The sequence below is a fragment of the Engraulis encrasicolus genome, chromosome 22 (assembly GCF_034702125.1).
Source record: "Engraulis encrasicolus isolate BLACKSEA-1 chromosome 22, IST_EnEncr_1.0, whole genome shotgun sequence".
Taxonomy (NCBI): domain Eukaryota; kingdom Metazoa; phylum Chordata; class Actinopteri; order Clupeiformes; family Engraulidae; genus Engraulis; species Engraulis encrasicolus.
Window position 1 is genome coordinate 10,501,717 of NC_085878.1, and position 26,732 is coordinate 10,528,448.

The 26,732-nt window shown below is 44.0% G+C and overlaps 1 protein-coding gene across 2 annotated transcripts in view; it reads left to right on the forward strand.

Moving 5' to 3' along the window:
* The window catches only part of usp10 (ubiquitin specific peptidase 10), a 31,952-nt gene extending 7,764 nt beyond the window's left edge, over positions 1-24,188 (forward strand). The window contains exons 2-15 of one of the 2 annotated variants that reach the window (XM_063188573.1): positions 7,433-7,501; positions 8,926-8,971; positions 9,212-9,271; positions 10,353-11,774; positions 14,130-14,221; positions 14,341-14,450; positions 14,642-14,700; positions 14,825-14,928; positions 15,518-15,617; positions 15,832-16,015; positions 18,274-18,439; positions 19,993-20,137; positions 21,107-21,172; positions 23,448-24,188. In XM_063188573.1, coding sequence (XP_063044643.1) covers positions 7,433-7,501; positions 8,926-8,971; positions 9,212-9,271; positions 10,353-11,774; positions 14,130-14,221; positions 14,341-14,450; positions 14,642-14,700; positions 14,825-14,928; positions 15,518-15,617; positions 15,832-16,015; positions 18,274-18,439; positions 19,993-20,137; positions 21,107-21,172; positions 23,448-23,635 — 2,811 coding nt within the window. In that variant the 3' untranslated portion in view covers positions 23,636-24,188. The remainder of the gene's footprint in view (positions 1-7,432; positions 7,502-8,925; positions 8,972-9,211; positions 9,272-10,352; positions 11,775-14,129; positions 14,222-14,340; positions 14,451-14,641; positions 14,701-14,824; positions 14,929-15,517; positions 15,618-15,831; positions 16,016-18,273; positions 18,440-19,992; positions 20,138-21,106; positions 21,173-23,447) is intronic. The other variant, XM_063188574.1, reaches the window with a different exon arrangement.
* Positions 24,189-26,732: the final 2,544 nt, after the last annotated feature.

Sequence of the window (26,732 nt, forward strand, 5' to 3'; positions counted from 1 at the left end):
TCGAGATATATATCGTATATCGAGATATAGCAGACACTCATCGAGATTATTGTTTTTCTCAATATCGCCCAGCCTTATTGCACCCACTTAATTGCATGGCGATGGTGCACCCAGCGATGGCCCACCCACTTAACACAACACATAGAATGCCACGCTGTGTTTGGAAGTTTGCCGCTAGAGTGCCAGCAATGCAGACAATTTTCGACATTTTTTCAACAGCCACAGAATATTCGGTGCTAGGCATTCAGGTGTAAGCTGAGAATCTTGGCTTTACAGATTTCAAAACCACTTCTTTGTCTCTTCTTGGTTCCAAAGTTAGCCCAAGCTAAGCAAGGGTCAGTTTATTAAAAAATAATGGCAGCTTTTCGGAGATATGTTGTTTTTTGTTACATAAGTGCTGTTTGACTCATCCGAGTTCAAATTGAGGAACTAAATGTGCTTTCTTTGTCAAGAAGTTGTCCAGTAGCTAAGCTTAGTTGCAGTAAATTAATTTGAATGAAAAACACCTGGGTCAGTAGTAATCTTTAGCAGCTACCCCATCAGAAGATATTGCTGTAGTCTTTCCTAACGTGGGTATTTGTCTTTCTGAGTAGAAAAAGTTGAGAGAGACCTGAGCTTGTGAAGTACATGGGTGCACTCGTCAAAGAGGAAAGGTATGATGACGTTGGATTGGCTAGTGGTTGCGGGTGAGGTCTAGCTGGATACATCAGCCAGTTTCATTTCGGTTCATTAATTTGACACAATCTGAAATGGTAACAGTAGGGTTTGTTAGCTTAGCTACACCTCTTTTTTGTGAAAATGTGCTGGTCCTGGAAGGTTGGCGTCATAGCTTCACCTCTGTTTGCTGGTTGGTCAGCCTGCATGGTTTTACTTTGATTATTGAAGCAGTCTACTTTTTTTTCTAACACACCTGGGGTGAGTTTCTCAAAAGAGAAGCTGTTAGCCAGTTTGAAACTTCGGTAGTTTTCAATGGGGAAATGCATTGAAAACAACAAAGTAGCTAATGTAGTAAGCAACTTTGGTTTCGAGAAATTCACCCCGCCCTGACTAGTAGCATTGAGGGAAGAGAAATTGATCAGGCTGGCTAGGTGAGCTCTGACTGTTACACCTAAAAAAACTTGGCTCTTTTTGTGTCCAAGTGCATGTTTGGTAAGACTTACTTGGGGATGCCTACTTCTCTCTCTCATTTGCTACCGTCAAGGTTTTTTAGTTGCAGCCTGTAGCAAAAAAGAAAAACATTTCAGTGGTAATTAAGTGGGAACATAAAGGGGAGATTTCAGAACTAGCAAACAGATTACAATATGCTAGGTGGACGGCTTCTACAAGAGGCTGATGGGGAAATATCCAACTTTGACCGTGATAAAAAAGATTTTAACATGCCATTCATTTTTCCATAGGAAGACAAGTTATAGGAGATACTTGTTGTGAATGGGGTAAAATTTAAACTATGAGATCAATTTGAAACTTTCACAGTAGTGTATTCAAACTAAAGGGCCGTACACACACGTCGCTGCTATTTACTCGCTACTTGCTCACTCGCCTACTTGCCACTCGCTCTGGGTGATTTTGTTTACTGGTTGTCATGGTTCCCGCTGTCCGCGCCAATAACGTCCGTACGAAACAAAATGTAGGCCTACGCTGTTTAACGTTGATCGTGTGCTGTGCACAACCATGCATATGAGCCTTGGATGGTGTCACTGTATGTATTTTCCTCAACACTTTTAACCAAAGTGTGATGGCATGCAGAAGTTGGGTGGTCAGAACACCACAGGGGCAACGTCACCTGTCAATAATCTGTATTCTGCATTCCAATTGGTTACTCGCTTAACTCGCATCGCTCAAAGATAAAATAAGTTTATCTCGGAACCCGCCCACATCGCATCGCTTGTACTCTCCTCGCCTACTCGCCAGCGAGACTCGCTGGAACACGTACACATTCTATTGACTTCATCCGCTGAGCGAGTAACTAGCAGCGATGTGTGTGTACGGCCCTTAAGACAAAAATGTGTTGTATGCTAGTTGTCTGAAATATGATGATTAAATATGCAAATGAGGTCACATGTACTTAAATACGTGGTGAAATATGCAACAAAGGGCTAAACATAACAACAATTACTAAAGTAATGATTCACACTTTATTGATAATTAATCCCTACTCAAAATCAATATTGTAGTGTCTAAATATGATCTATTTCTGGCATAGGACCTATGAAATCCGTTTTATTTTTCTCAAATTCTTTTTTTTTTTTTTTTTTTTTTTTCGGATTTATTTTTGCCGCATCGGATTTATTTTACATTTTACAGCTTATTTTCACTCGAGGTTGAATGGAAGGTACAGAAAAGAGAAGTAAAATTACCTACTGATTTTTTTGTAATATCAACCGTCAAAAACATTCCAGTTAATACGGTAGTTGAAATGTATATATACTATATAATATGTATACACACCCAACGTGATGGGATTTCATCTCTGCTGTGCTGAAGTCGGGCTGGCCTGGGGCTGCATCAATTTCTCTCGAATAAGTTTGGCTTTATTCCAACGTGCAGCTACATTACAGTAATTTTTCCAGAAGAGTTTTATGGAGGCATTAAATTGCCTTGCAAAGCTACCGTCTACAGTTTCACACAAACGCATGTTTTCAAAGACGGACCTTTTCCTCTGAGGATTACTTGACTGTTTTCAAAGTTTTGGTCACTATGCTTCATGGTCAACAAAGTTAACAACACATGATCAAAGCATTGCCTGATCAGTTTTTATTTTTGGCATGGTATGATTTCTTTGTTTATTAAATCGTAGTGGAAAGCCACTAGCCAGCCGTCCGCACTTTCTGTGTCACTCGCATCGCATGAGTCCTGGTAACAGGCGGACAGAACAAACGTGACTATTCCTGACCTGTTTACTAGGCAAACTTTGCCTACTCTTGACATGTTGAGTTTTTAAGATTTCTTCACTGCACTGACGGGCCAGTGTTAGGACGGGAGACAATCGGAAATGAAGCGCGGGTGACTGATGCGTTCATGCGCTGACATGGACCATGGATCTATGCCGCATAGAACTTTTGCGCATCACCTCGTGTGGGCCACATATAATATTGTGACTACATTTTGTGGTGTCTTTAGACTAATAAATGATGACGAAAATAATGGATTTTTAATATTATCATAAGAAATGTGCAAATTCCGCGTTTAAAACCTAATTCCGTTTTAATGTCCACATTCCGTGATTCCGTCCGTGTTTTCCGTATCGTGGAAATCATAGGGCCCTACATATATTATGATTATGGTATCCTGGGCACCTCATCGCCTGGATATTCAGCCTCATCGCCTGGACATTCAGGCTATTTATAGCTCGAGTTGAAGTGGAAGTTTTCACCAGTCAAAGTGACTGATGGGTTGACAAATTTAACAGTCACGTCTGAAAATGTACCGGTCATTGACTGGTGGATGGGTGGAAAGTCCCAACCCTGGTGTGTAGGTGTGAACCGATATTTGCATCTTTTGCATTCGCATATCGTGCAGCAGTAGCATATAATGTGCGGCATTTGCCCCAATTTTGCCATGATTTGTCACTCGCACGACTTTTTGGGAATCAGGACGATTTCTTGCTCAATCTGATTTCAATTGCATTGTGTAGCGTACATGGGGTAGCGATTTCACCTCACGACTCGCTCAACAGCGCCCCTAGGTGAACTGCAGCCAAATTTTGTATAATGGGACAAATGGCAAGCGGGGCAGCTGTTTGTAGACTGGCTGTGCTGCTTCTCTCTCCACTTTGCTATCATAATTTTTTTGGGTTCCAGCCTGTGACAAAGAAAACATTTCGGCTGTAATTCCATTTCAGTGGAAACATAAAGGGGGATGTCAGGGAACTGTCATTGGCTGCAACCAGAGTACAATCTGCAAGGCGGACGGTTTCTGCAAGAGGCTGATTTATCTAAAATTACACATTCAACAGCAAATCACCACAAAACATGAAAATTAAATATTGTGGCTTGTGCAATGACTGGCTGTCCTTATCATGAGCATAAACACATCAATGGATCTCAAAAGAGAAGCGTAAGCTTATGCCAAATGGTTGAAGAATCTCTCTAATGTAAAAGCAGGACTGGGCACTAACACTCATGACTGGCTGTGAAAACATTTTTACAAGGCAAGCTGTCATCGTAATGAGAAGTGGTACACAATTTGATGAGTCTGTGGTTGTACTGTACATTTTCAAATCTTTTGCAAATAGCATGCCAACAGCTCAGTTATTGTTAAGTAAGGGTTAACGTTCGGCGAGAAGGTCGCTACCGTGGAATAGCAGCACGACAGAGAGAATCTTTAGACCCCGACGCGGAGCGGAGGGGTCTTGTTCTCTCTGAAGTGCTGCTATTCCACAAAGCGACCGACTCGCCGAAAGTTAACCCGCTTATTATATGGATATACTTAAATGATTCACACATGCGGGGACATTTCTTTAGACCTATGTTAAGATTGTTGCTGCGCAAAACAAAACAGTGCCGTTGTGGAACACCGCTAGGCAACAGCTAGCTAGCCAGGACAACAGGTGTTGTCTATCACAGCAGCTGATTAGAGTGACAAAAGACCGGACCCCCTGCGGAGTGATAGGCCTATGAAACATTCGCTTTAGCCACTGACTTGTATACTACAAGCCAGTGGCTTTAGCAGTGAACGTCTTGTTGCCATTGACAGCGGTAGCCAGGACAACGGGTGCTGTCTATCACAGCAGCTGATTAGAGTCTTGTTGAAAAGTCGCTTTAGCAGTGAAAAGTCTTGTTGCCATTGACAGCGGTCTGTTATAGACCAACCCGTCCGTTATCGAAAAATAACAGACGTCCGAACGTTGGGGAGCCCCGTTGAAATGAATGGAGCATTCGACAGATGACGTCACAACCATATAATAAGTAACAATAACAGTTAGGTTATTGTAAGCCAAACTAAATGTATTCCACCATTTAGCCCCCAATCTTATTTCATTTCAAGTGTAGCGTGGTTGATTGCAACAACATTAGGTATTGGCATCTACTGTCCATGGGTGGGAGGAGCAGGGGAGAACTAGTTTGGTCAGGCAAGTAGTTGGAATATCCTGATGTATGCATGCAGACACCAAACCACCTTTCGAGCCATGTTCTGTAGGGTATGTGTCATGAGTTATACATACTTGGATTATGATGTGAAACGCTAACATAATAGTGCCGTACTTGAAGTGACCATATTCATAGATATGTACAGTTTGTTTCAGCACTGCTTGTTTTGTAGCTCACTTGTTATCCATATATTGTTATTTCACTGGGAAAGTATAACACTTGACCACGTGGCAATTTCGTAATTTGATGAAAACCCAAACACACACTATCTGGATATTGAAATTGATATTTTAGCCAGGTTGGTTTCTTGCAGTTCTTCCTGCACATTTGCGCAAAGACCATGGCAAAGAATTCAGGCACCTTTTCCATTGAAGTGCAGCATTTTGCAGTTGTATAAATGCCTAGGTTTCATGGTCACTGCTATATGAATAAAAACACTCTGTGTATTGAAGTGCTAAGCGTACAGTCCTTTTTATAACTTTGCTTTGCTCGTTTGTCCTTTTTGGTTCTCTCGAAACTATAGAGCATGAGAATAAAAAAGATTGCATTAGACAGTTGTAGAAACATGTTATCTCTTCCCTTACATCTTTCAGGAATTGGGTCAGTTTGAGTTGCTGTTCCCAGAAACTATTTTTGACTTCACTGTTGTGTGTCACAGAATATAGTAGATATCAGTGTTGCAAGAAGTAGGATAGTCACCCAGCTAAACGCACGGTCACTGTGTCCACTTCCATCACTCCATGACCATGCAAAAGTGACCTTGAGCAAGATGCTCAACCCCTTGCGGCTAACATGCCGTTTTGCACCTAGCTTGGCAGCCTTTCTCTGTGTGTGTGTGTGTGTGTGTGTGTGCGTGTGCGTGTGTGTGTGTGTGTGTGTGTGTGCGTGTGCGTGTGTGAATGAGTGACTGAGACCATTCTTGCAAAGCACATGATGTACATAACTGAGTAGATGTTTTTTTTTATGTTGATTTTCCCCACTTCTGATTGAGCGAGTTGAGCTTGTCATGTAATAGGACCTCACCATAAAAGACTATTTCCCATGAAATAATCCTAAGTGAAGTGTATAAATTAAATCACTGAGTTTGAACTCTTAACATAGGAAATGCAATAATTCTGTCCTAAAGGGCTGTAGCTGTGGACATTGTAGATCAGATGTAGGCTATTCCAATTCTATTATGTCATTCCTGACCCCTGTTCCACATGTATATGCAGTATGGCGTCCCAGCCAGGTCTCGCCTCCCGAGCAGAGCATGTTACTCATTGGCCAGACATGGTGAGCCTCCTCCATTTGGCTCGGGCCGGCCGGCACCATAATGAGAACATTCAGCAGCCATTTCACTATTGCCAATGTAGCATGACTCATCACTTTGCAAATAACACTTCACTTCCACCAAACTCCAAAGTTGCAGGGAAATTGTTGAGCTGATCCTGTGCTGATGCTGGTTTCTGTTTTCCCTGTGTAACTTGGTTGCTGCAGACGTCGCCTGTTGACAAAAGCGGAATGCATGCCTCCAGGGGAATAGTTTGGGAATACTGTAATATCACCAAATATTTTTGACTTGTACACTTTGTCCTGTGGGCTGTGCTCTGGCAGTTTGCATGTGCATAGTATGTACTGTATGTTGTTACAGAAATATACAGCTGAAACAATAGACACCAGCAAACCATTAGTTGAAAGAATTTGCTATGCTCTTTTCAGGGTGGTGTCAGACTTAACAGTCCAGTACGCAACATTTTTAGCTTCATGTACTACCACCTCACAGTATTCCTGATGACTTGAAATGATATGATATTTTTGTATGCACCTTCTAAGGTCAACACTCCATATTCATGCACAACCATTTTGAATGTTAAGCAGGTTAGGGACATGCAGGGTTTTCACTGTGACATGATCTAGAGCCCTTTATGGCATCTTGGCCTTTTGAAGCGTGAAGGCAACCTCTGCTGTAAATGCATACTGCCTGGCGTGAGGTGGTCTGGTAGATGGGTAATTCTTTAAAGGGGTGATTTTGTTTTCAGGTCATCCTAAGGTTATACATATTCAGATGAGTTTCAGATGACCTATGGTATGATGGTAATCATATATAAATGAGGGGCATCTAGATTTAGTATTCAGCTGTGATGAGGTAATGAATCTTAAATGTGGCGGCATGGGGATTTTCTATGAATATTAAGACGAGTGCAAGACTTTTCAGTGAGCTTTATGCATTTGAAGCTGCAGCACATCACTGTTGCCATTAAGTTAAGCATATTTTTGCAGGTTGTTTTGGTTATGCTAGTGAAACATAGCTGGTTTGTCAATAATGGATTAATAAGTGTATTTATGTCCTTTCTCAACAGTATATCTTCGGGGAGTTCAGCCCAGATGAATTCAATCAATTTTTTGTGACTCCCCGTTGTTTTGTGGAGGTGAGTATGATTGAATCACATTTTTAAAGACCTGCCTGGAATTACCAGTGCTGATGAACTGATGAGCGAAGGCTTTTTTTTGGTCATCTTTTCCTGAACAGTGTTATATCATTTATTGCTGTCATTCATTCATGCTGTGTTCATCCAATATTTGAGGAAATTACCCAAAAAAATTATAAAAGGTAAATCGAAAGCAGATTTTTTTTTCCAGCACCTAAAAGTGAAATCCTGTTGAACACAGAATGTCTCCCCTCACTCTGGCATTACAATTTGTCAAGGCAATGCCAGCATTCTAAAGCATCCATGCAATGCAATTGATTATGTTAACAAACCGACTGAACAGAAGGAATTCAGTCAGCAGCCAAGTTGTCCTCCTGGCATAGTAGCAGGCTGAAGTGGCCTTTTGCCGTCATTGCATTCACTCTCCAGAACACAAGGTTACTCATTTGTGTCAAGGGAAGCTCTGTAGACGTAGTATGATTTCAAGCCATGGTGAGTACTTCGGCACAGTGCTGTAGCTCAGTAGTTTCACTGCATGTCTCTCTGGCTTACATATGAAGAAGGTGTGTGCTCTGCATGCCTACTCTTGTTCTATGCTTCATGTACAAAGGGTATGATGAGACCTCTTTTTGTTTTGGGGGTTGGGGGGTGGACAAGAACCTCCATGGATTATAAACTCGAAATGAGTGGGAGGCTTAGCGGGGTAGTACACAAGATCACCGTGATCCTGCCAAATATGTTATCAGCGTGTACACGAAGCAAGTCGCCCTGACAATGTAACTTCAGAAAGCATTCTCTTTTTTTCTTTTAGCCTCTCCAAATACAGTTTGTGCCTTTCAAACTGGATGGGTTGATTCATTGTAATATTTAATGGGTCATGTCTTGAGGAACACTGGGGACACATGCATTTGTTTCATCTTTTCTGCCAGGAGGCTTTTATTTACCCATGTTACTCCAGAGACCTTGATGTCTGAGTGTAGCTGAGCTGAGGGAAAATGGGTGCCTGCATTGTGGTGCTTAGTCACAACTGTAGCCCAAGTCTCCACATGACAAATGTGCAAAACAAGGCGGTCCACTGAGGGATGGGGGAGTTCATGGCCCAAAGATTTCACTTTACAAAGTTTTGTTAGAGTTCACCATGGCACGGTTTCGCACACCTTACTTCAAACATAGCATTGGATGGAAAGTATTGGTTAAAAGTAGTAGACAAATATACTGCACACCGTGCATCGTAGTTAGAGTTTTATTGCTCACAGTGCTTTGGTCATTCTGTCCTCCTTCTGGTGAGTTTTTCTGGACGGTGTGCATTTTGTCGTCTACTATAGTTTTGAAAAGACAGTGGTGAGCAGGTGTAATAACAGATGTCTCCGTGGTTAGATGGAGGCACATGCATCATAAATCTTTCTTTTTTCCTGTGTCTCTAGCTGCCCCCCTTCAATGACAAAGTGTCCTGCATCAGCCACTCCTCAGGTAAGACAACCATCTGACTGGCACTTGCCTAAAGAGGGAATGCATACACACAACAGAGTTTATTTACACAGACACATAACAGACACATGCATACACACTTGTCCTGGCACATTACTAATGTGACACGTTCAAGTGTGCCACAAGCGGTCTCACAAGGCCCTTTTTGTGTCCAGGAACAGATACACTTTGCCCTCGTCTGAGCACTCTTGATCTTTATCTTGATTTGTATCAATTATTCAGGAAGTTACTGCACTCCTGCTGTGCCTTACATTACGGAGTCAATGAGACGGCAGGTTTGCGGTGAGTTTTACGGGTCCACAACACGGCGCCTTATTCCTTCTCCCTTCCGCTGCCGAAACTCAAACCCCAATTTCTCTAAACACTGACGGCTTCTCTAAAACCTTTTGCCCTTTTGATTATCACTCTCATTCTTGCCTGTCCGTATGATCTGTGGAGCTTTTTTGCATGCTTTTTTTTTTTAGATGCCATTAAATGTGTTTTTGGCATACAGCAAACAATGCATTTTGCACAGCTGTGCTTCCAGTTGAACTTCCCAAGTTGTTTTTTTTTTTTTTTAAATGTCTCCTTTCTTTCTTTGTGGAGATTGATCTGTTGTGTGTAATTGCTCGCAGCACACTCACTGAATGTATCTGAGCAGAGCTACCTTTATATTTCCCCCTCCCTGGTGCAGTGGTGGTTGTGATGGGGTGGGCCAGCCATGCATAGTCTCCTCTCTCTCTCTCTCTCTCTCTCTCTTTCTTTTCCCTGTTTGTTTTCATGGCATTTGGTTTAACCTCCAAATTGATCAGTTTGATCACAGTTCTTCTTACTCTCTGAGGAATGAAAGCCCTTTGAGTACTAACAGGATATTTGGAAATGCACAGGATTGATTGAAGTCGACTACAGAATGATCTAACCAGAACAAAAACATTCACCTAACTGACGTTACAGCCTAAAACCTTATCACACTCAGTATTGATATGACTTGAAATTACTAACACTGTAATATGGGATTGGACCCTTACCCATGACCATGTGTGCACAATTAATAGCATCCGTAGAAGCGCACAGTTTTTAGGAAAGCTCTAATTTACATACTATTTTGTTTTATCAAATGGTTATTAAAGTGTGATGGTAAGATGTAGGTGTTGATATGTAGTTATTTGGTCATAAATTAATCAATGTAGGAGATGTGAATGTCAAATATGGTTTCAATGTTAATGGACGCATGCAGGTGAGTGTTTGGAAGTACTCAAGCTTAGAGTAAGACAACATGTTTGTACTCAAAATTATCTGAAAAGCATGAACCCCTTGACTGTACATTATTTTTCTCCTCTGCTTCTGGTTAATGTTCTCTCTCCATCCCCTGTCTGTGGTGCAGGAGAAGACTTCCAGCGCATTGAGTTTGGCGTGGACGAGGTGATGGACTCTGAGCCTGTGGGGGTGTTCAAGGTGAACAGCACCCTGAACCCCCAGGCTCCGGAGTTCATCCTGGGCTGTCAGCCTTCCCAGAAGTCCCTGCCCACCACCACAATCACCACAGCAGCACCACCACCAGAGCCGGAGTCAGACATCCCAGACGGCGCCGACTTCAACTCGGTAGACTGCGGCGACTCCGAGCCCTCTGCCACGGACGGCGGCCAGGCCTGCCAGGAGCTGGACGGCGTGGGAGGGGGGCTGGGCCAGCGTGAGCGCAAAAAAAAGAAAAAGCGCCCGCCGGGATACTATAATTACCTGGAGGGGTCGGGCGGGAGTGGGGGCGGCGGCGGTGGTGTGGTGGCAGACGGGCAGCTGGGTGCAGGACTCGTGAACGGACACTCTGCACTCGGTGGCGTCCCTGCCCTGGCCTCCGAGGACACGAGCCCCGAGGGGCTGTCGGGCACCGAACTGGGCACGCCGAGTCCGACCAGCACCCCCAGCGCTGCTGCCTCAGTCACCGCCATCAACGCCACCACCTCCGCACCCACAGCCGCAGCCACCCCCGCCCATCAGAGGACTTGTGCCAGCCCTGATGAATCTTCTCTGGACTTGACAAGCGGCGCCGCCTCCTCTTCCTCGGATGGCAACAACGCCGCTTCCTCCTCTTCCTCCTCCTCTTCGTCATCGTCCTCCTCTTCCTCCTCCTCTTCCTCTCAGAGCAGGACTGCAGAGCAACCTGCTGCCGAGAGGCCCGAACTATTGGCGGCGGGGGCAAGCGGACACAGTCCGCGCCCCGCCTCCCCTCCTCCAACCCTGCCGGCTGCCTGCTCAGCCAACCCCCTCGCAGCTGCCACTACTGGCGCAGCTGCTGCTACTACTGAGGAGTTGGAGGAGACGCCGAGGGCGGAGGAGGAGGAGGAGGAGGAGGAGGAGGTGGTGCAGCAGGAGGTGGAGGGTGTAGAGGACAGTAGTGCGGCAGTAACCAATGGCCTGGCTGAGCCCGGCTCTGCAGACGGACATGAGGACTCCTCTGAGGCAGGGGAGCCAGCGCAGCAGAGCTCCCCCGCCTCAGCAGCTCCCTCTGGAGTACAGCAGCCGCCACAGCAGGCTGAGCAGACACAAGCCACCGCCACCGCCACCGCCACCTCTCCTGCTGCTGCCTCCACGGCAGCGGCACCTGCTGCCAACCCGCCCAAGTCCTGGGCCAGCCTTTTCCACAACTCCAAGCCTCTGCCCGGCGGCCCCCAGGCCTACGTGGAGGTGAAGAACGTGCCAGCAGTGACCGCCTCCTCTCCGCCTCCGGCCGAGGTGCCTGAGAAGGCGGGAGAGGTGCGCGAGGGCCCGGTCCCCGTCACGGAAGACCCCATGGCCCTCAAACTGGCAGGTAATGTCTAAGATGGAGGATTATCTACTATGTGTGGCTTTGGCCTTGTATTGGAATGGTGTTTGGTGGTGATACTGCTGTTGATGCAATATGCTGTGCAAACAAAAGAGGGCTATTGTTTTGTCTTTTGCATTTATTTTGCTTAAGCACATCTAATGAGGTATATGAACCAAATGTCTCTTTTTTCTTGTCTGGTCAACAACTATTTGTATTAATTCCTGTGAACCACTAGGTGGCAGCAACAATTCATTTTTTGATGTTTCACCTTGATTTTCTTTACATCTTGTTGTGCATGTGTTGTAATACTTAAATGATTTTACTTCTCCAAAAATGGTAAATGAAGGCTAACATAAGCAGTTATTTTGTTTTTAAGCAAAATTATTAGTTGCAATAGTGCTAGTTTTTTCACATAGTTTTTATTTGTTTGTCAAACCGCTAGGTGTCACTGTCACTAAGTACATTTGACAGCAGCCTTCCAAAAGTTTCAATTGATGTTGAATCCTGGATCTTTTTACAAATGTGGTAAACATTTAAAAAGAAGTTTTGACTTGGCTTCTCAAGAATTTGGCTTTTTCAATGCTCGATGACATGCTGGTTTTCAGGGGTTTTAAGCATCAACAGCTCCCTTCTCCTGTAGTGTGTAATTCTGCTGTGGCCTGCTCTTGTCTTCTGTGCACTTGGAATAGCATAGAGGGTGAAAAGAAGCAACAAAAAAAAGCTAATAACGTTTGTGGAGTGCAATTCACTGCCATGTTGACAGCCATCATGAATTCAAAAAGATTGGACATGTCGGTGTGGGTTTCCCCCAACCTCTGTCCTGATTGCTGATGGAAATGTTCACATTTTGCAACGTGGAGCCAAACACGCCTAATTGCCCACAACTACGTCTCCCCTTTCCCACTGACTCATGTTCCCCGTGCTGCACTGTTTGGAACATCTCACTCATTAAGCAGCCTGGCCCGGGAGGATCTGGACCATCTCTCAAGCTTTTATTGGGGCCCTGCTAGAGTTCATCTTTGCTGTATCTCTTGCTGGGAAGCCTGTGGCTGAGCTGGCCAGGTCCTGCGTTGATGTTAAGTTTTGGTGAATCGTGCACTTTTAAGGCATTGACATTCTTGCAGAATCAAGTGTGGTCCAAAATGATTTCTTCTTATAGCCTAGCACCACTGAGTTTTGATTTTTTTTTTTCCCATGAATGAGTCAAGAACCCATCAGACAGGTGAACTCTACTCAGCAAAGGTTAAGGATCAGACACAGACCATTGTCATGAATGACATTGTTGCTCAACAATCCTTTTGGAATCTCTAAAGGGTTGTTGACCCCACTCAAAGGCATTCTTTGTGGTGTTATTAGTTTTACCTGATCAGAGTGTAACATTATTTATCTGGATCTCTCTCTCTCTCTGAACAGGCTGCTTTTCAAAAAGGGATATGTAGTGATATTAATTTTGTGCGTTGCAAAACCCCTCAATAAATAAATCACTTGTCCTCCTTTCCTCCCTCAGCCTTTTGCGTGAGTGGAATTTTCCGTTTTGCTCCCAATTTAATTATTTATGGAGTGTTAAAGGTTTATGTCTGCTGGTTGCGTGTCGTACAGCCAGTCTAATACAGGAAGCTCAGAGAGATCTTGTCCCCAGACAGTGTCCTTGGTACTGTGCATGTTTTGGTGCTGTTGACACCTAAAGCACACACATCCTCCTCTCAAGTAGTCTGCGTTCTGAACCAAAAAGCAAGTTGAACAGCAGGAACTGAACTGTCAATTAGAGTAACATAAGGGTGATCTCATGTTAAATAAAAATACAAAAACGTATATGTGCCCTTCAACAGGCGTAACGCTAATGGATGTCAAATCGGTCCGACTCCGTTCTTGAGAGAGAACATTGGTGTTGCTGAATTTTGTTCTGTTTCTTTGTGCAATCCACTTCTGTAATATAATGTGAGCCGTCCTTTTGTAATTACTTGTACTGTTTGTTTCTGTTAAAACCATGCCTGTATTTCCTGCTAACTTGGTGTGCATTTTATAGTGGAAAGTGAAAGTGTTAATTGCTCTGAGAGCACAAATGGCTGTACTTGTCAGTATGGTTTTCATTACAATAATGGGGAATGGGAACACAACATGGATGTGGCTTTTCGGCTGACTAACTTACTTGTACTGCATTGTATATTGTATCTGCCTATGACTCTTGTGTTTTCTGAACAGACGTTCAATTTCTATTCATTTATGGCGCTCTTCTACTCTAACAAATTACTAAATTGTATGTGTGAGTTTGGTTTCGCCACAAGTTCACATGTGGTGATGATTAGTGGTGGTATTTTATTTCTGAAAACATAATGTCTCAACCTCTTGCATCCCCAGATCTTGTAGAGAATGTGAAACTGATACACAAACCAGTGTCTTTGCAACCCAGAGGACTGATCAACAAGGGAAACTGGTGCTATATCAATGCTGTATCCTTTTTCCAACGTTCATCTTCTCTCCCTTTGTTCCATACCAAATGTGTGTTGTGTGTGTGTGTTTTATAATCTCCTGGGAGGTTGTTGGATAATGCCTTAACCCACACCTTCAGACCTTGCAGGCCCTGATTGCATGTCCCCCCATGTATCACCTGATGAAGTCTATCCCCCTGTTCAACGAGACCCAGAGACCATGCACATCAACACCTATGATGGATAACTTGTGAGTCAGGATGTGTTTTGAAATCTTGAGATTTCCCTTGATTGTCTGGAGAAAATACTGTGTGCACTGTATGTCGTTGATGGGAATCAGTGTTGTCAGGCTACTGTTGGAAAAGAGATTTTCATTGTAAAACTGAGTAGAGTAAAACTGTCAGTTGGAAGTAATGAGGGTTTTTTTTCCTTCTCCCACAGTGTTCGGCTTGTGAATGAATTTAGTAACATGCCTGTGCCCTCAAAGGCCAAACTTCAAGGTAAGCACCAGTATGTCTGTACTTGGATTGTGGAGGAAGGGTGGTGTGACGTTAGATATACATGATGGCCATATTCCAATCCACTTTTGACATGCATGTTTGACCGTGCTGTTTCTTCCCTCAGCTGCTGGAGACAAAGTCATGAAAGACATCAGACCGGGCGTCGCCTTTGAGCCCACCTACATTTACAGGCTCCTCACTCTAATCAAGTCCAGCCTTTCTGAGAAGGTAAGGGAGAAAACCTATCAGATGGAGTAGAAAAAAACGGAGCGTTTTTGCTTATTCTCTTTTGCAAAAAAAATAAAATAGAGTGAATGCGCGATGTGCAGGCTTAGTTTTATTGGATGCGCACCCAAAGACAGCAGCTACTACTTTTCTGAAGTTTCAGTGTGCCTATGAGGAAAAAAATAACTTGTCCATCTTGTGTTTTGGAATTTATTATATGTGCCTCTCTGCTTTCTTTATCTCTGTGAGCTGCTTAATGAGGATGAACATGGCGTACTACCTGAATGTACCTGGTGGAATTTTTTTTCTTGCACCCCTAGTCAGCATTGCATTAGAAAAACCACCAGGCAATGATGTCAGTAGACCACAGTACACTGAGTCAAGCTGCCTTACTGGTAATAAGCCCCAGGCCTGCCAAGCGATGATCAAAGAGCCAGAGTAGACTGGTATCAGGGTTGCGGTTTAGCATTCAGCAGACGCAGACGCCTGCCTGCCTACCTGTTGCCTGTGTGTGAAGTGGAGCAGTATGCTGAGTGTGTTTGAGTGTGGTTGCTGAGCTGTGCTAATTAACGAGTGGCCGTTACCCTGGCAGGGTCGGCAGGAAGATGCGGAGGAGTACCTAGGCTTCACGCTGAACGGCCTGCACGAGGAGATGCTGGCCCTCAAGAAGCTCATCTCTCCGCAGGAAGACAGTAAGACTCCTCATGTGCCATCACTTGACCCAGAAACATGCTTGTGCATAAAAGCTTACACCAACACAATTCAAAGGGCTGATATTGATGATTCTGGATTGCTCAATTTGTCATTTGCTCCTGATGTCCTAGTGTATGTATTGTGAGAAATGTGAGTCTTGCAACTGTGTTCGCCTTTTTTAAAAGCTGGATCTGTGTGTCTCTCACCAAACAGAAGTGTCAACGCCAAACGGGCCCAACTCGCAGCCGGGTCTGGCAGGCAACTCAGCAGAGAAGGACGAGGAGGAGGGCAGCGACGACGAGTGGGAACAAGTGGGGCCCAGAAACAAGACCTCCATCACCCGCCAGACAGACTTCATCCGCACCCCCATCACAGACATCTTCGGAGGCCACATCAGGTGAGTTGGGGCTATTTCCATGCCACACATGCATATGTGCGCGCACACGCACACATACCACAATAGTGCTGGTTCTCGGAATTGGGGCGGAGACTGTGCATTGCTGTGGAGGGGGACCTGCATTAGTGCAAAGTGGAGCGTTTGGTCAATGCCATAGGAGCAGCAGCACCTTATTTTTGGTTTATTTTTCTTTGACTGGAGTTGGATGACCACAGCACCCGCGGCGCCTGTTAGCTCTCTTTTTGTTGGCACCTATGGTGGTGTTTTTGGTAGGTGCGTGGGAGCATAGAAGGGGAAGAGGAGAGCATGGCGAGAGCCAGTGTACCATCTTCTAGCATCAGCTTAGGCACTGCCGTTCTCTGCATAACCAACCAGTCCCCACTTGCAACTATGGCTGTTTCAAGGTGTTTTGGGGCCCTAGGCAATGAGGGACTCCCACACCTACCCTTCTTCTCTTCAAAGTATTGGGGAGGGGCTACAGCAAGAGTTTTCGGTTGCAATGTCATTACGCTTTTTTGGTCATTGAATTTAGGGAGCTGCTGCCATACATACAAAGTTTTCATTGCTCTCATTTAAAGACACAAGTACATTACCAGTCATTACCAATGGGCTCCCTTTCAGCTGGGGCCCAAAGCAATTGGGTAGTTTGCTTGCCTGGTTGTGACAGGCCTGCTTGCAGCCCGGCCCTGCTCCATCGCAGAGCAACCTCTGTGGTCGAGAGCATTATAAACAGGTCTGCCGCCAGCCACCAGATGCGCGCCAGTAGACGCCCCATGCCCCCGCCTCTCCTTCTCTGGAAGGGCTACACCTCTCAGGGAAAAACCACTGTGGCCAATGTGACATGGTTATGTCTGTCTGCTGACGTATGGCTCCCAACACAACTGTTGGTACAACATCTTCTCCATGGCGTTCCACTTGGAGAAGACTGGAGCACATAATGGGAGATGGTCTGGTTTTCTGCCTAGTAGGCTTAAAAAGGAGTACAGTAGACAATTATGCATTATGGTGTTGACTTACAACTTGGGGTGGAGCGCAGTCAAAACCCACACAGCTCTTCACACAACCTTATATGTTGTATAAAATGCATGCTTACTGGGTGTTTGGCCTTTCCATGTGTGACTCATACCATAAATGTATGTCGGCCATTTGTATCAGTCATTTTTCATTTATTTTGCCACGCCTGTTTGGTCTGCCTGAGAGTGGCTTTTCGTTTTTGCCAAAAGATTTAAGCTCTCTCCATCATTGGGTTGTTGGTTTGTTCGTTTCATGAATAATCTCACCCAGAAATAATATGGCAAATTTTCTGATTTTCTCAGAATCTGAGCATAATTGGCGTAATGTCACAGCATGTGGTTTTTGTGTACCAGGTCTCAAAGTGGGGGACAATATGGAAGTGAACTGACCGTACTTCCTTGTAAACTTAGTGACACTGTCCCATTTTTGGAAATAAGCTCATATTACACATCCCCTTGAGTTAAATAATTGAGTTTTACCTTTCTCCTGTACTTTCAACCGTTCTCTGAGTACGGCAGTTCAAATTTTAAATTTGAGACCAGTTAGCCGCCAGCTGGTCTCATAGGACTTAATGTTAACTGCTAGCATTGAGGTAAAATTTGCACTGCCATACTGAGAGAACGGTTGAAAGTATAGGAGAACGGCAAAACCCTATTATTTAACTCAAGGGGAGGTGTAAAATAAGCTTATTTCCAAAAATGGGACAGTATCACTTAGTTAAAATATTTAATTTATACAGAAATATTACTTGTAGACAGTAACAGAAATGTTATCAGATCAAATGGACGACTCAACACATTACCATTTAGCAGGTTGACAGCTTTGAAAGATGCATACAAAAGCTTATTTTGAAAGCCAACAGTTTTTCTGACTTTTTAGCATGTATGCTAGCGGCCGAGAGGATCCATAACTAGCTTGGTCTAGCTAGCACAGCAGGTTTAGCAGTGAGCACCACTTACATAGACTCATCTGATGTGTTTTTTGTGATAATGATTGTCCTTGAGTCTACATGCGAGTCATTTAGGAAGGGCTTTCGTTTTCCTCCAAAAGGGGCGGATCCATGTGTTTAAAGAGTCGAATGGCCGGATGGCCGGTTATTGGTATGTTTTTAAAAATGAAAAAAAAAAAAAAACAATGAGTTTGGCCCTTTCAAAATGGGGTACTAAGCTTCTGTATCTTGGTTGGCTGTCCAAATGCTCTTCCATTCCGAAATGTGTTGTCTTGATGGTCTCCTCTGCTTGCAGGTCGGTGGTGTACCAGCAGAGCTCCAAGGAGTCGGCCACCCTGCAGCCCTTCTTCACCCTGCAGCTGGACATCCAGTCTGAGAAGATCCGCACCGTCCAGGATGCCCTGGAGACGCTCGTGGCCCGCGAGTCTGTGCAGGGCTACACCACTAAGACTAAGCAGGAGGTAAGCTGGCTCTTGACATTCCCATTCATCCAGGTCAAGTCTCTATCCAGAGGAGTTAACTTGTAAGTTTTATCTTCTTATCTTGTTAGGATAAACAGAGCAATAAATCGCCAGTCAAACCATTTCAGAGCTACCGGTGAATTTGTTGAGGGCGAAGCATGCTTGTGTTCATTTGCTTATGTTATAATGAAGGAGATTCATTGCACTTTTCTTCTGGAGTTTGCCGTAGTGTGGCGTTTGTGGTGTGTTTGGATATGCTTCAGTGATATTCTCTACTTGCAGAACCACAGAAGGATGCATTACTTTGACCTTAAATGTTTCATACCATGAATATGAATACTGCCAGTGTCCATAGCTCCCCAAAAAATCAAGGAGTAGACACAACTTTGCACAAGACCCTGCCCTAACCTTGAATAACCCCTCTACTTTATGTCCGTGTAGACCAAACATTGAAGTTAATGCACCAGTATTACTATAAAATTAAAAACTTAAGACATGAGCAGGAGTGCTTTTTACAACCCATTGTAAGGAAACAGAGCTCAGAATTGGAACCGCTCTGGCCAAAATGAAAAATGTTGAGGATCATATCAATCTTCCCCCTCAGGTTAGGAATTTGCCAAAGTAAATATTCATCAGCAGGTCATTCTGTCTCTCCACAAGATGGGAAGTTCTGGAATTGCACAGTGCCAAAAGCAAGCCACAGGTTCATTGTGCCAATTGGCATCGGTGTGAAGCAGTCGTGAGGATTAGGCAATGTTGGTGTTTATACAGGGCTTTCCTGGCCTTCTCTGCATCTCAACCTGAAATGCACTTGTTTGTGAAGCCTCCCTTTTGAGTGGCCTGTCGTCTTTGTTTGTGCGCAGAACCTTTTTGTTTGGATGAAATCGAGGAGTCTGCTTTCGTACGTCCCCTCTACCTCCCCAACAAAACCTTACTTTGGAGGCTGCGCAGTTTAATACGTGGACACTTGGACACTGTTTATGCTACATGTCCACACCACTCCCAATCTACTCCCCTACACCACAGAAAACCATAACACTGAAGATTCTCCTTGCTAGGACGCCACAGAGGCTTGTGCCATGGTGCCAATACAGATGAAGCCCACATCTGTATACCAGCTGGCACTACTCATCTGTGTGCCTCTCTCTCTCTCTCTCTCTCTCTCTCTCTCTCTCTCTCTCTCTCTCTCTCTCTCTCTCTCTCTCTCTCTCTCTCTCTGTTTCCATTTTTGTCCTTCAGGCCTTTGTTTTGCAAGACTTTCTTTAGTTGTAAGTGTCTCGTGTTAACGAGACTTGCTGTGGAAGCACATTCAAAATACAACTAATTGTTACAGCCTGGTTTTATAAGTTGTCTCCTGATTTGTAAAGGGACTTGGTGGATTGGCATAGAGTGCTGTTCTCAGATGTGCCTTTAGCAGTGCGTGGCGTCCCAGCAGACTATGTGCTGTTTGTCCCTAGACCTGTGGGTGGTAGTTAACTTTAACTGGTGACCTTCTGATGTGGGTTTGCATGTATTGTTAAATGGCACTTTGATCTCTTCCTCTCCCTGCTCAGATTGAAATCAGCCGGAGAGTGACCCTGGAAGAGCTGCCTCCTGTACTTGTTCTGCACCTCAAGAGGTTCGTGTTCGAGAAAACTGGTGGATGTCAAAAACTCATCAAGAACATTGACTACCCCGTAGACCTGGAAATCAGCAAAGGTACGTCCATGATTGTATACATATCTAATACTCCATGTTGGTGTGTATAATGTGTTGTAAATGTAAAGTAATTTGTGTATTACTTTGAGCACCGAAAAACTTGAATTTGTATTCCTCCATTTGACATAATTTAAGTTTCAGACATTTTTACAGTTTGCAGAGTTCTGCAGATGGTTAAGTTCCCTCGACTATAGGGTTTAAACATTTGCAAAAATGCTTGGAATATTATCAGACATTCTGAAGAGCATGTGTAGCGAGGCCCCTGTGATAACGCAATCTAAATCCACGAACCAAGAAAGGCAAGCCGTGCCCCTGGCTAATATTTATAGACAAAACCTAATCCCTCATACAAAGCCCTACAAGCTCACAAGCTACAATTTTTTGGTCACTTCACATCCAGTGCCAAGTGGGTCACCACCTCGCACGGAGCCAGAGCAAGGCCAAACGAACTCTGTGACGACTATACGCCGACTTGTTTTCTATTTGCATTCCCCCGCGGGAGGAAACCTGAGCTCCCACAAGATAGCATGTTCACTAAAATACCCATCAGAGCCGGAGCAGGAGAAGAGAGAAGTCAGGAGCCATCCAGCCATCAGCCTCCTCCTCCTCCCATAGAAATTAAGCCCAGTCGCTTTGCTTTGGTTTCCTGCTGTTAAAAGTAGGCTACATCTTCGTCTAGTTAGCGGTGGACGAGTCCCGCCTGCCTGTCAGCCTGCTGCTCCATTTGGGATTAGTGCAACGTCCACACAGCTCACATTTAGATGCAGGATCTAAGTGTGTTTCTTACAATGAAACTACATCGCCTACAAATGATATATTCCAAGAACATATTAAACTGAGATTGGATATGTTTGCGAATAAATACTGCAACATTGTACAGTGGAGTAGAATAGAAAGTATTTATCGTTATGCACCTTGTACCGCAACTTCTTAGATTGCCGTTGCTCACATTACTGTTTTCTGTCTTAGATCTCCTGTCTCCAGGTGTCCGGGGCAAGATCTTCAAAGGCCAAAGAACCTATAGGCTCTTTGCAGGTATGTAATGATCTAGAACTTCTTGCAGACTTTCTGTTTGTCATTGTTTCTTGCTGCGTAAGGGTTTGCAGTAGAGCTCATTGGCTCTAATGACCAACAGTAGTTGGTTTGCTGTTAGGCCCTCGATATGCTTGCCACGGACCTTAAATTACTCACACAACCACGTGGGACTGTCTGCACATGCTTGCTTAAAAGCAGACCAACACACACAATATTGGCGGTTTCATCTAGGGGGCAGAAACAGAGCAGCTTTGCAATCTGGAAATTGGAAGAGACTAAGGAAAACAAAACGAAAAGAAGGACTCCCCGGACGAGGGGACAATACTGCTACTGCTCCTACATTTTCAAACTCCTTTATCAAAGTGCAATGGGGCAATGATCGCACAAGTGTTTATTTCGGACAAGCTCAAGATCTTGGAAAGTTTTCGCCAGGAAAACTCGCGTGGAACTGTGCAGCTTTTTATACGATTGCCCCCAGCGATTTTGAAGATATCACGCGACATGCTTATTTCATGTCAATTTTGCACGCGTTAGATACTGCATGTTGACACGTTCATGCACGAAACATGCCCGCGCACGCGTATCCTGCAGCTAGCTTATCGAGGGCCTTATGCAGACTATTACTGCCCAGTGATATGAGGGTTGGAGGGATTGACACTAATCTACTGTATATTGAGTCTGTTCGCTGTAATAAAAAAATGAATAATAAAAAACAAAATTCTGCCAAATTCCGTTCATAGCCCTGGTTTGCCTTGACTACTTTGGTTTTGTCAATGGCAGTTGTGATATATTGATAGTTGTTGGAAGGGCTCTTGTTTCTTTCTTATACATTGATCTAACACTAAGACCTGGCCCTCAAATAATCCAATAAATAAGTATTTGGAGTTGACGTCCTTGGACTAGAGTTCCTCAGGGCATGACAGCCTGGCCTGTTATGCTCAAAATTTTATTTTATACCAGCCCTATATAGTCTCCCCATACCTATCTGCAAGAGATGGGCCTAATTGATCGCCAGGAAAGGCATTGGTAGCATTTCTTTGGTGCAGAATTAACTAGAATTAGCATGCGATTAGTTGAAGCACTAGTTAAATTGTATGCCCCAGGCATCTGTTGCTATAGGGTCTTTTCCAGGAGCACTATAGTCTCTGTTGAGCTTTTGTGAAACGAAGCGGAAAGGTTTGCCTCGCATGCAATCTTGAGGTATGACGTGTTCCAGTCTGCAGTGCTTCCTAGAGTGGAAATCTTGATTGCGTATGTATATACCCTTTTTGTGCAATCGGGTCCATGAGAAGCCAATTTTGGTGTGTTTACACTCTGGAACGGTACAACAAAGGGATTGCATCTTTCAGTCATTTTGATAGGTTTATTCATGTTTTCAAGTTTTGCATATGGTAAAATTTGCCATATTGTTAGGTTATATATAGTCCCAATTTTTTAAAAACTCCCGTTGAGGAAGAACCCTTTCTGTATGTGATGAAATTGATAGTTCAAGTTAGTTGTACAGTGATATAGCTCTTCCATCGATAACATTTCTTTGAGTGCTCTCTTGATTTCCTGGTTACCTAAGTAGATTAGTTACTTAAAGGTCATGTTTATAAAGGAACAAGGGGCGCATTTTGGTGTAGAAGGTCATGAATGCTTTCTAAAAATGATCCCTGAATGTAAAGGCATGAAAAAAGTTTGAAATGTCATGGAAAATGCCTGACATCTGGGAGTGCTGCACTGCTATACTGTGTAATGTAATGAGTAATGGTCGGGAAGAAGGGGAAAGCCACTGGACGCATGTCTCCTGGGATTACCTGAAAGGAGATGTGCAGGGGCACGAGTGGTCCAGGGTTTCTCCAGTGAATTAAGAACACATGTTCCCCATGCACTGGCTGTGTGTTGTGTGTGTACTTAAACATACATACACACAAATGGCTGCATTGTGCCCTTTGGCCATATCATGCTGTATGGACTTGATTGTTGTAAGAGGGCAAGTTCTGGAGAGCCAGAGAGCACTTTCTTCCAACATATTGGACTTGGGAGTACAATTGAATACTATTTTGCATTGTAACACATCATGTCCCCATCAGTGGTAGAGGTTGGTGTATGGTTATTTAATGGCAAAGTGAGCTTTTGAAATCAAAGTGTAATGTTGAAATGGTTTTCTACAACATATAAAAACTGATATGACTTCAAGCTCTTAAGAATTGGTATTTCTCTCTATCTCTCTCGCTCTCTCTCTCTGTCTCCCTCTCTCCCTCCATATCCATCTATACACTTCTCCCTGCAGTTGTGTATCACCACGGGAACAGTGCAACGGGTGGCCACTACACTACGGACGTCTTCCACATCGGTCTGAACGGCTGGCTGCGCATCGACGACCAGGCTGTGAAGGTCATCAACCAGTACCAGGTGGTGAAGCAGACCGCCGAGCGCACAGCCTACCTGCTGTACTACCGCCGCGTCGACCTGCTGTAGAGGGAAACCACACTGCGCGCACACACCAAACGCCAACACACCTCAGTTAACACCTCAGCAGAAACAAATCTACACACGTACATATACACACATACAATGCTGCACCACATGTACGTATGTACACACGATGTGTTCATGTGCGTACACATACACAAATGCATACATGCACACACTGACGCAGACGCAGACGCGCACATACAGAAAACAAAATACAGATGACACATCCACATTTGTTTCAACAGGAACACTGCCCAACTTCTTATCTTGCAAGAGTTTCCCTTACTCCTCCCACCTCCCCCCGTCCTCGACCCCTCTGCTTTTCCCAACAGCCAGCTTTTTACCAGCGGCAACCTTTTTTCCTTTAAATATTTTTTGGAAGTGAAAGACATTTCTTAAACACACACAGAACATACAGCAGTGTGGGAACACTTTCCAGAGATGGTTTACTATGGAGTGTCTGACCCCAAGGGGTCCGTGGCGCACCGTTGTGGATGCGTGGGATTCTGGGATTTGGGTTTGGGGTGGATGGGGGTGGGGGACTGCTTTGGGTTGGGTTTGGGTGGGAAGGGTTTTGGGGAGGGGGGGCGCTATGGACCCAAGACTCTTTAAAGACCTCAGCCTCACTCGGGACTGGGCACAGTGGATTCACTGACCGTAAGACCTCGAACTCTTTACCTAGTGAGGCTGTCTGTCGCTCATGGACTGCTGGAAAGTAGTTTTGTTTTTTTGCTTTTCTTTTGTTTTTGTTTTTCCTTTCTTTTTGCTTTAATGTTATTTTTAAGAAAAAAACAGCATAGAAAAATCAAAGTGTTTTGCCTTTTAGTGTGGGGAGTTGTTGGCAGATTTGTTTTCTTTATTTTTCATTTGCAGCGGTTTCAAAATGAAACATGATCCTGTTGAAAAAAATCTTCTGACCAGAGCATATAATGGCCCTGCACCAGCAAAGCTACCACAAAAACCAGTTGTGTGTAGATCTCTTTACCCGTACAAAAGTGTCGATGTCTAGGAAAGCGTTGGAAGCAGGACGCTGCTCCTGTCCTCTCACCACCACCATCAACACCTCCTTTTCCTCCTTATTCCCCCTCTCCTCCTCCTCCTCTTCGTCGTGATGCTGATGCTTTCAAATCTAGGTAACGCTTAAGCCATGGGAGAGAGCAAAGGTGCTCATGTTCAATAACAGACAAGACAAGCAGGGCTTGGCTATTTTCGAGAGAGGAGAAAGGGCGAGAGCCCTGAAGTGGTCTATGGGTGTAGAGTTTAGAAGAATTATCTAACAATTTTCAATGCGCTTTAGGAAAAATAAAAAAATTTAAAGATTACAAATGGAAAAAAAACGCTTCTGTGCACGTAAGATAAATTGTTTAAAAAGTGATCAATGAGATGTTCGATGTGCAGTTGCACATTTTTTGCAGACATGTCAAAAAAAAAAAAAGTTCACGAAAAAGACAAAAAAAAGACAAATGACATTTGAATTTGGGTGATGGCCCTCTCTACAGCTCCCTACTGAGTGGTTGTGCTTGTTGTTCGGCTTTCTGTGTACGCAAAAACACTTGAGCGATGAAGGTGATGGTCTCATCACATGAAATGTTGCTTAGTTTCATTTTTTCTGCCCACCCCAGTCCTTTCATCCACTGTTGTATTTGTTTTCTCTTTGATTATTTTTTTTTTATTGCTATTTTTTTCTCTTTTTTTGTCCCTGAAGTTGATTTCTGGGTAAGTTGTCACTGATCTGACCCACTGATCTAGTGGTTTTGACGGAGGGTTTTTTTATTTAAAGAAAAAAAAAACCTAGGTTCCCGTCATCCCTGTTCTTGCCCCAGAGAAAGACGGCTTTTTGAGCACTGTGTGTGAGAGTGAGCGCGAGCAAGAGAGAGAGAGAGAGAAGCCGTGTATGTGTGTGTGTGTGTGTGTGAGTGAGTGGTGTGTATAAAGTTATCTGTGGAGGTTACCTCTGGTTCCTGTAGCTGAAGCCTTTTTTAAAAAGAAAAAAAAAGAAACGAAAAAGAAAAATGATCTTTTTGCGCCTCTGAGTTGTGAAGAGATTGCTGCTTTCGGCTTGGGAACCATGAATACCAATGATTGAATGCGCACAACAAGCACATCATGTTTGCTTTTGTGTACAAGTCAGTGCTTATCATTAAGTATAAGAGAAATTGGTATTCTTTTTTCTATGCTATTTTAAACATTTCCTCCATGTGTTCCCCATCAATAATCTTTGCCCACTCATCACTGTCAGATTTCTGAATTGGTCATCTTTGGAAGAAAAAAAAAGCAAGGTAAAGCACAATGAATAAAGTTATACAAGTTCTACGCTTGATTATATTTATTTGTTTTTCAGCTTTTGTCACTGTTTCTCCCCTAATTGTTATTTTGCAAAATGCGGGACAGGCAATTATTATTACTATTGTTATTAATATGGTGCGCTGCATTTTTAATTTCCTCCCATTTTTAATTCGCAGCATCAGTGACTCCTTTGTAATTGCAGTGTGTGTCTTGTATCACAAGTGTGTGAACAGGCAATGCTAGCGGCTTTCGAACAGCTCCAGTAATCAACATGACTTGCACAGAAACACACACACACAGACAGACAAACACACTTGGCCACCAACTAAAGTGGGACATTGCAGCTTCTGGGAAGGGGTCCCCTGTGAAGTGGCTTTCGCACACTCCTGTCTCCGACCACGGAGACGCAGGGGCTGTGACTGAGAGTTCATTTTTACCCCACTGAGGAATACAGCAGAGCATGCACTTCAGCTCAGCTTAATATATCCCATCTCTCTCCAATGCATCCCCCTCCGTATTCACACATACACACAAACGCACTCATTCACGCAACTCACTAACTGTGATATTGATGGGGAGGGGAAAAAACATATCGGATTGCTTCATTTTCTGTTGAATTTGTTCACCCCATGTTCAAGTACTGGGAGAGGCCAACATCAGCTGTGTGAACGGACAACTAGCTGGCTAAAGAGTTTGTGCATTTGCAATGTTGCTTATTCTTATCGAAAATCACATGTTCGAACTGTGCAGACTTTTGACACCATGCTTTTTTGTTGTTCTCGAGGCTTTTTGACATCAGTTACCCTGTAGGCGT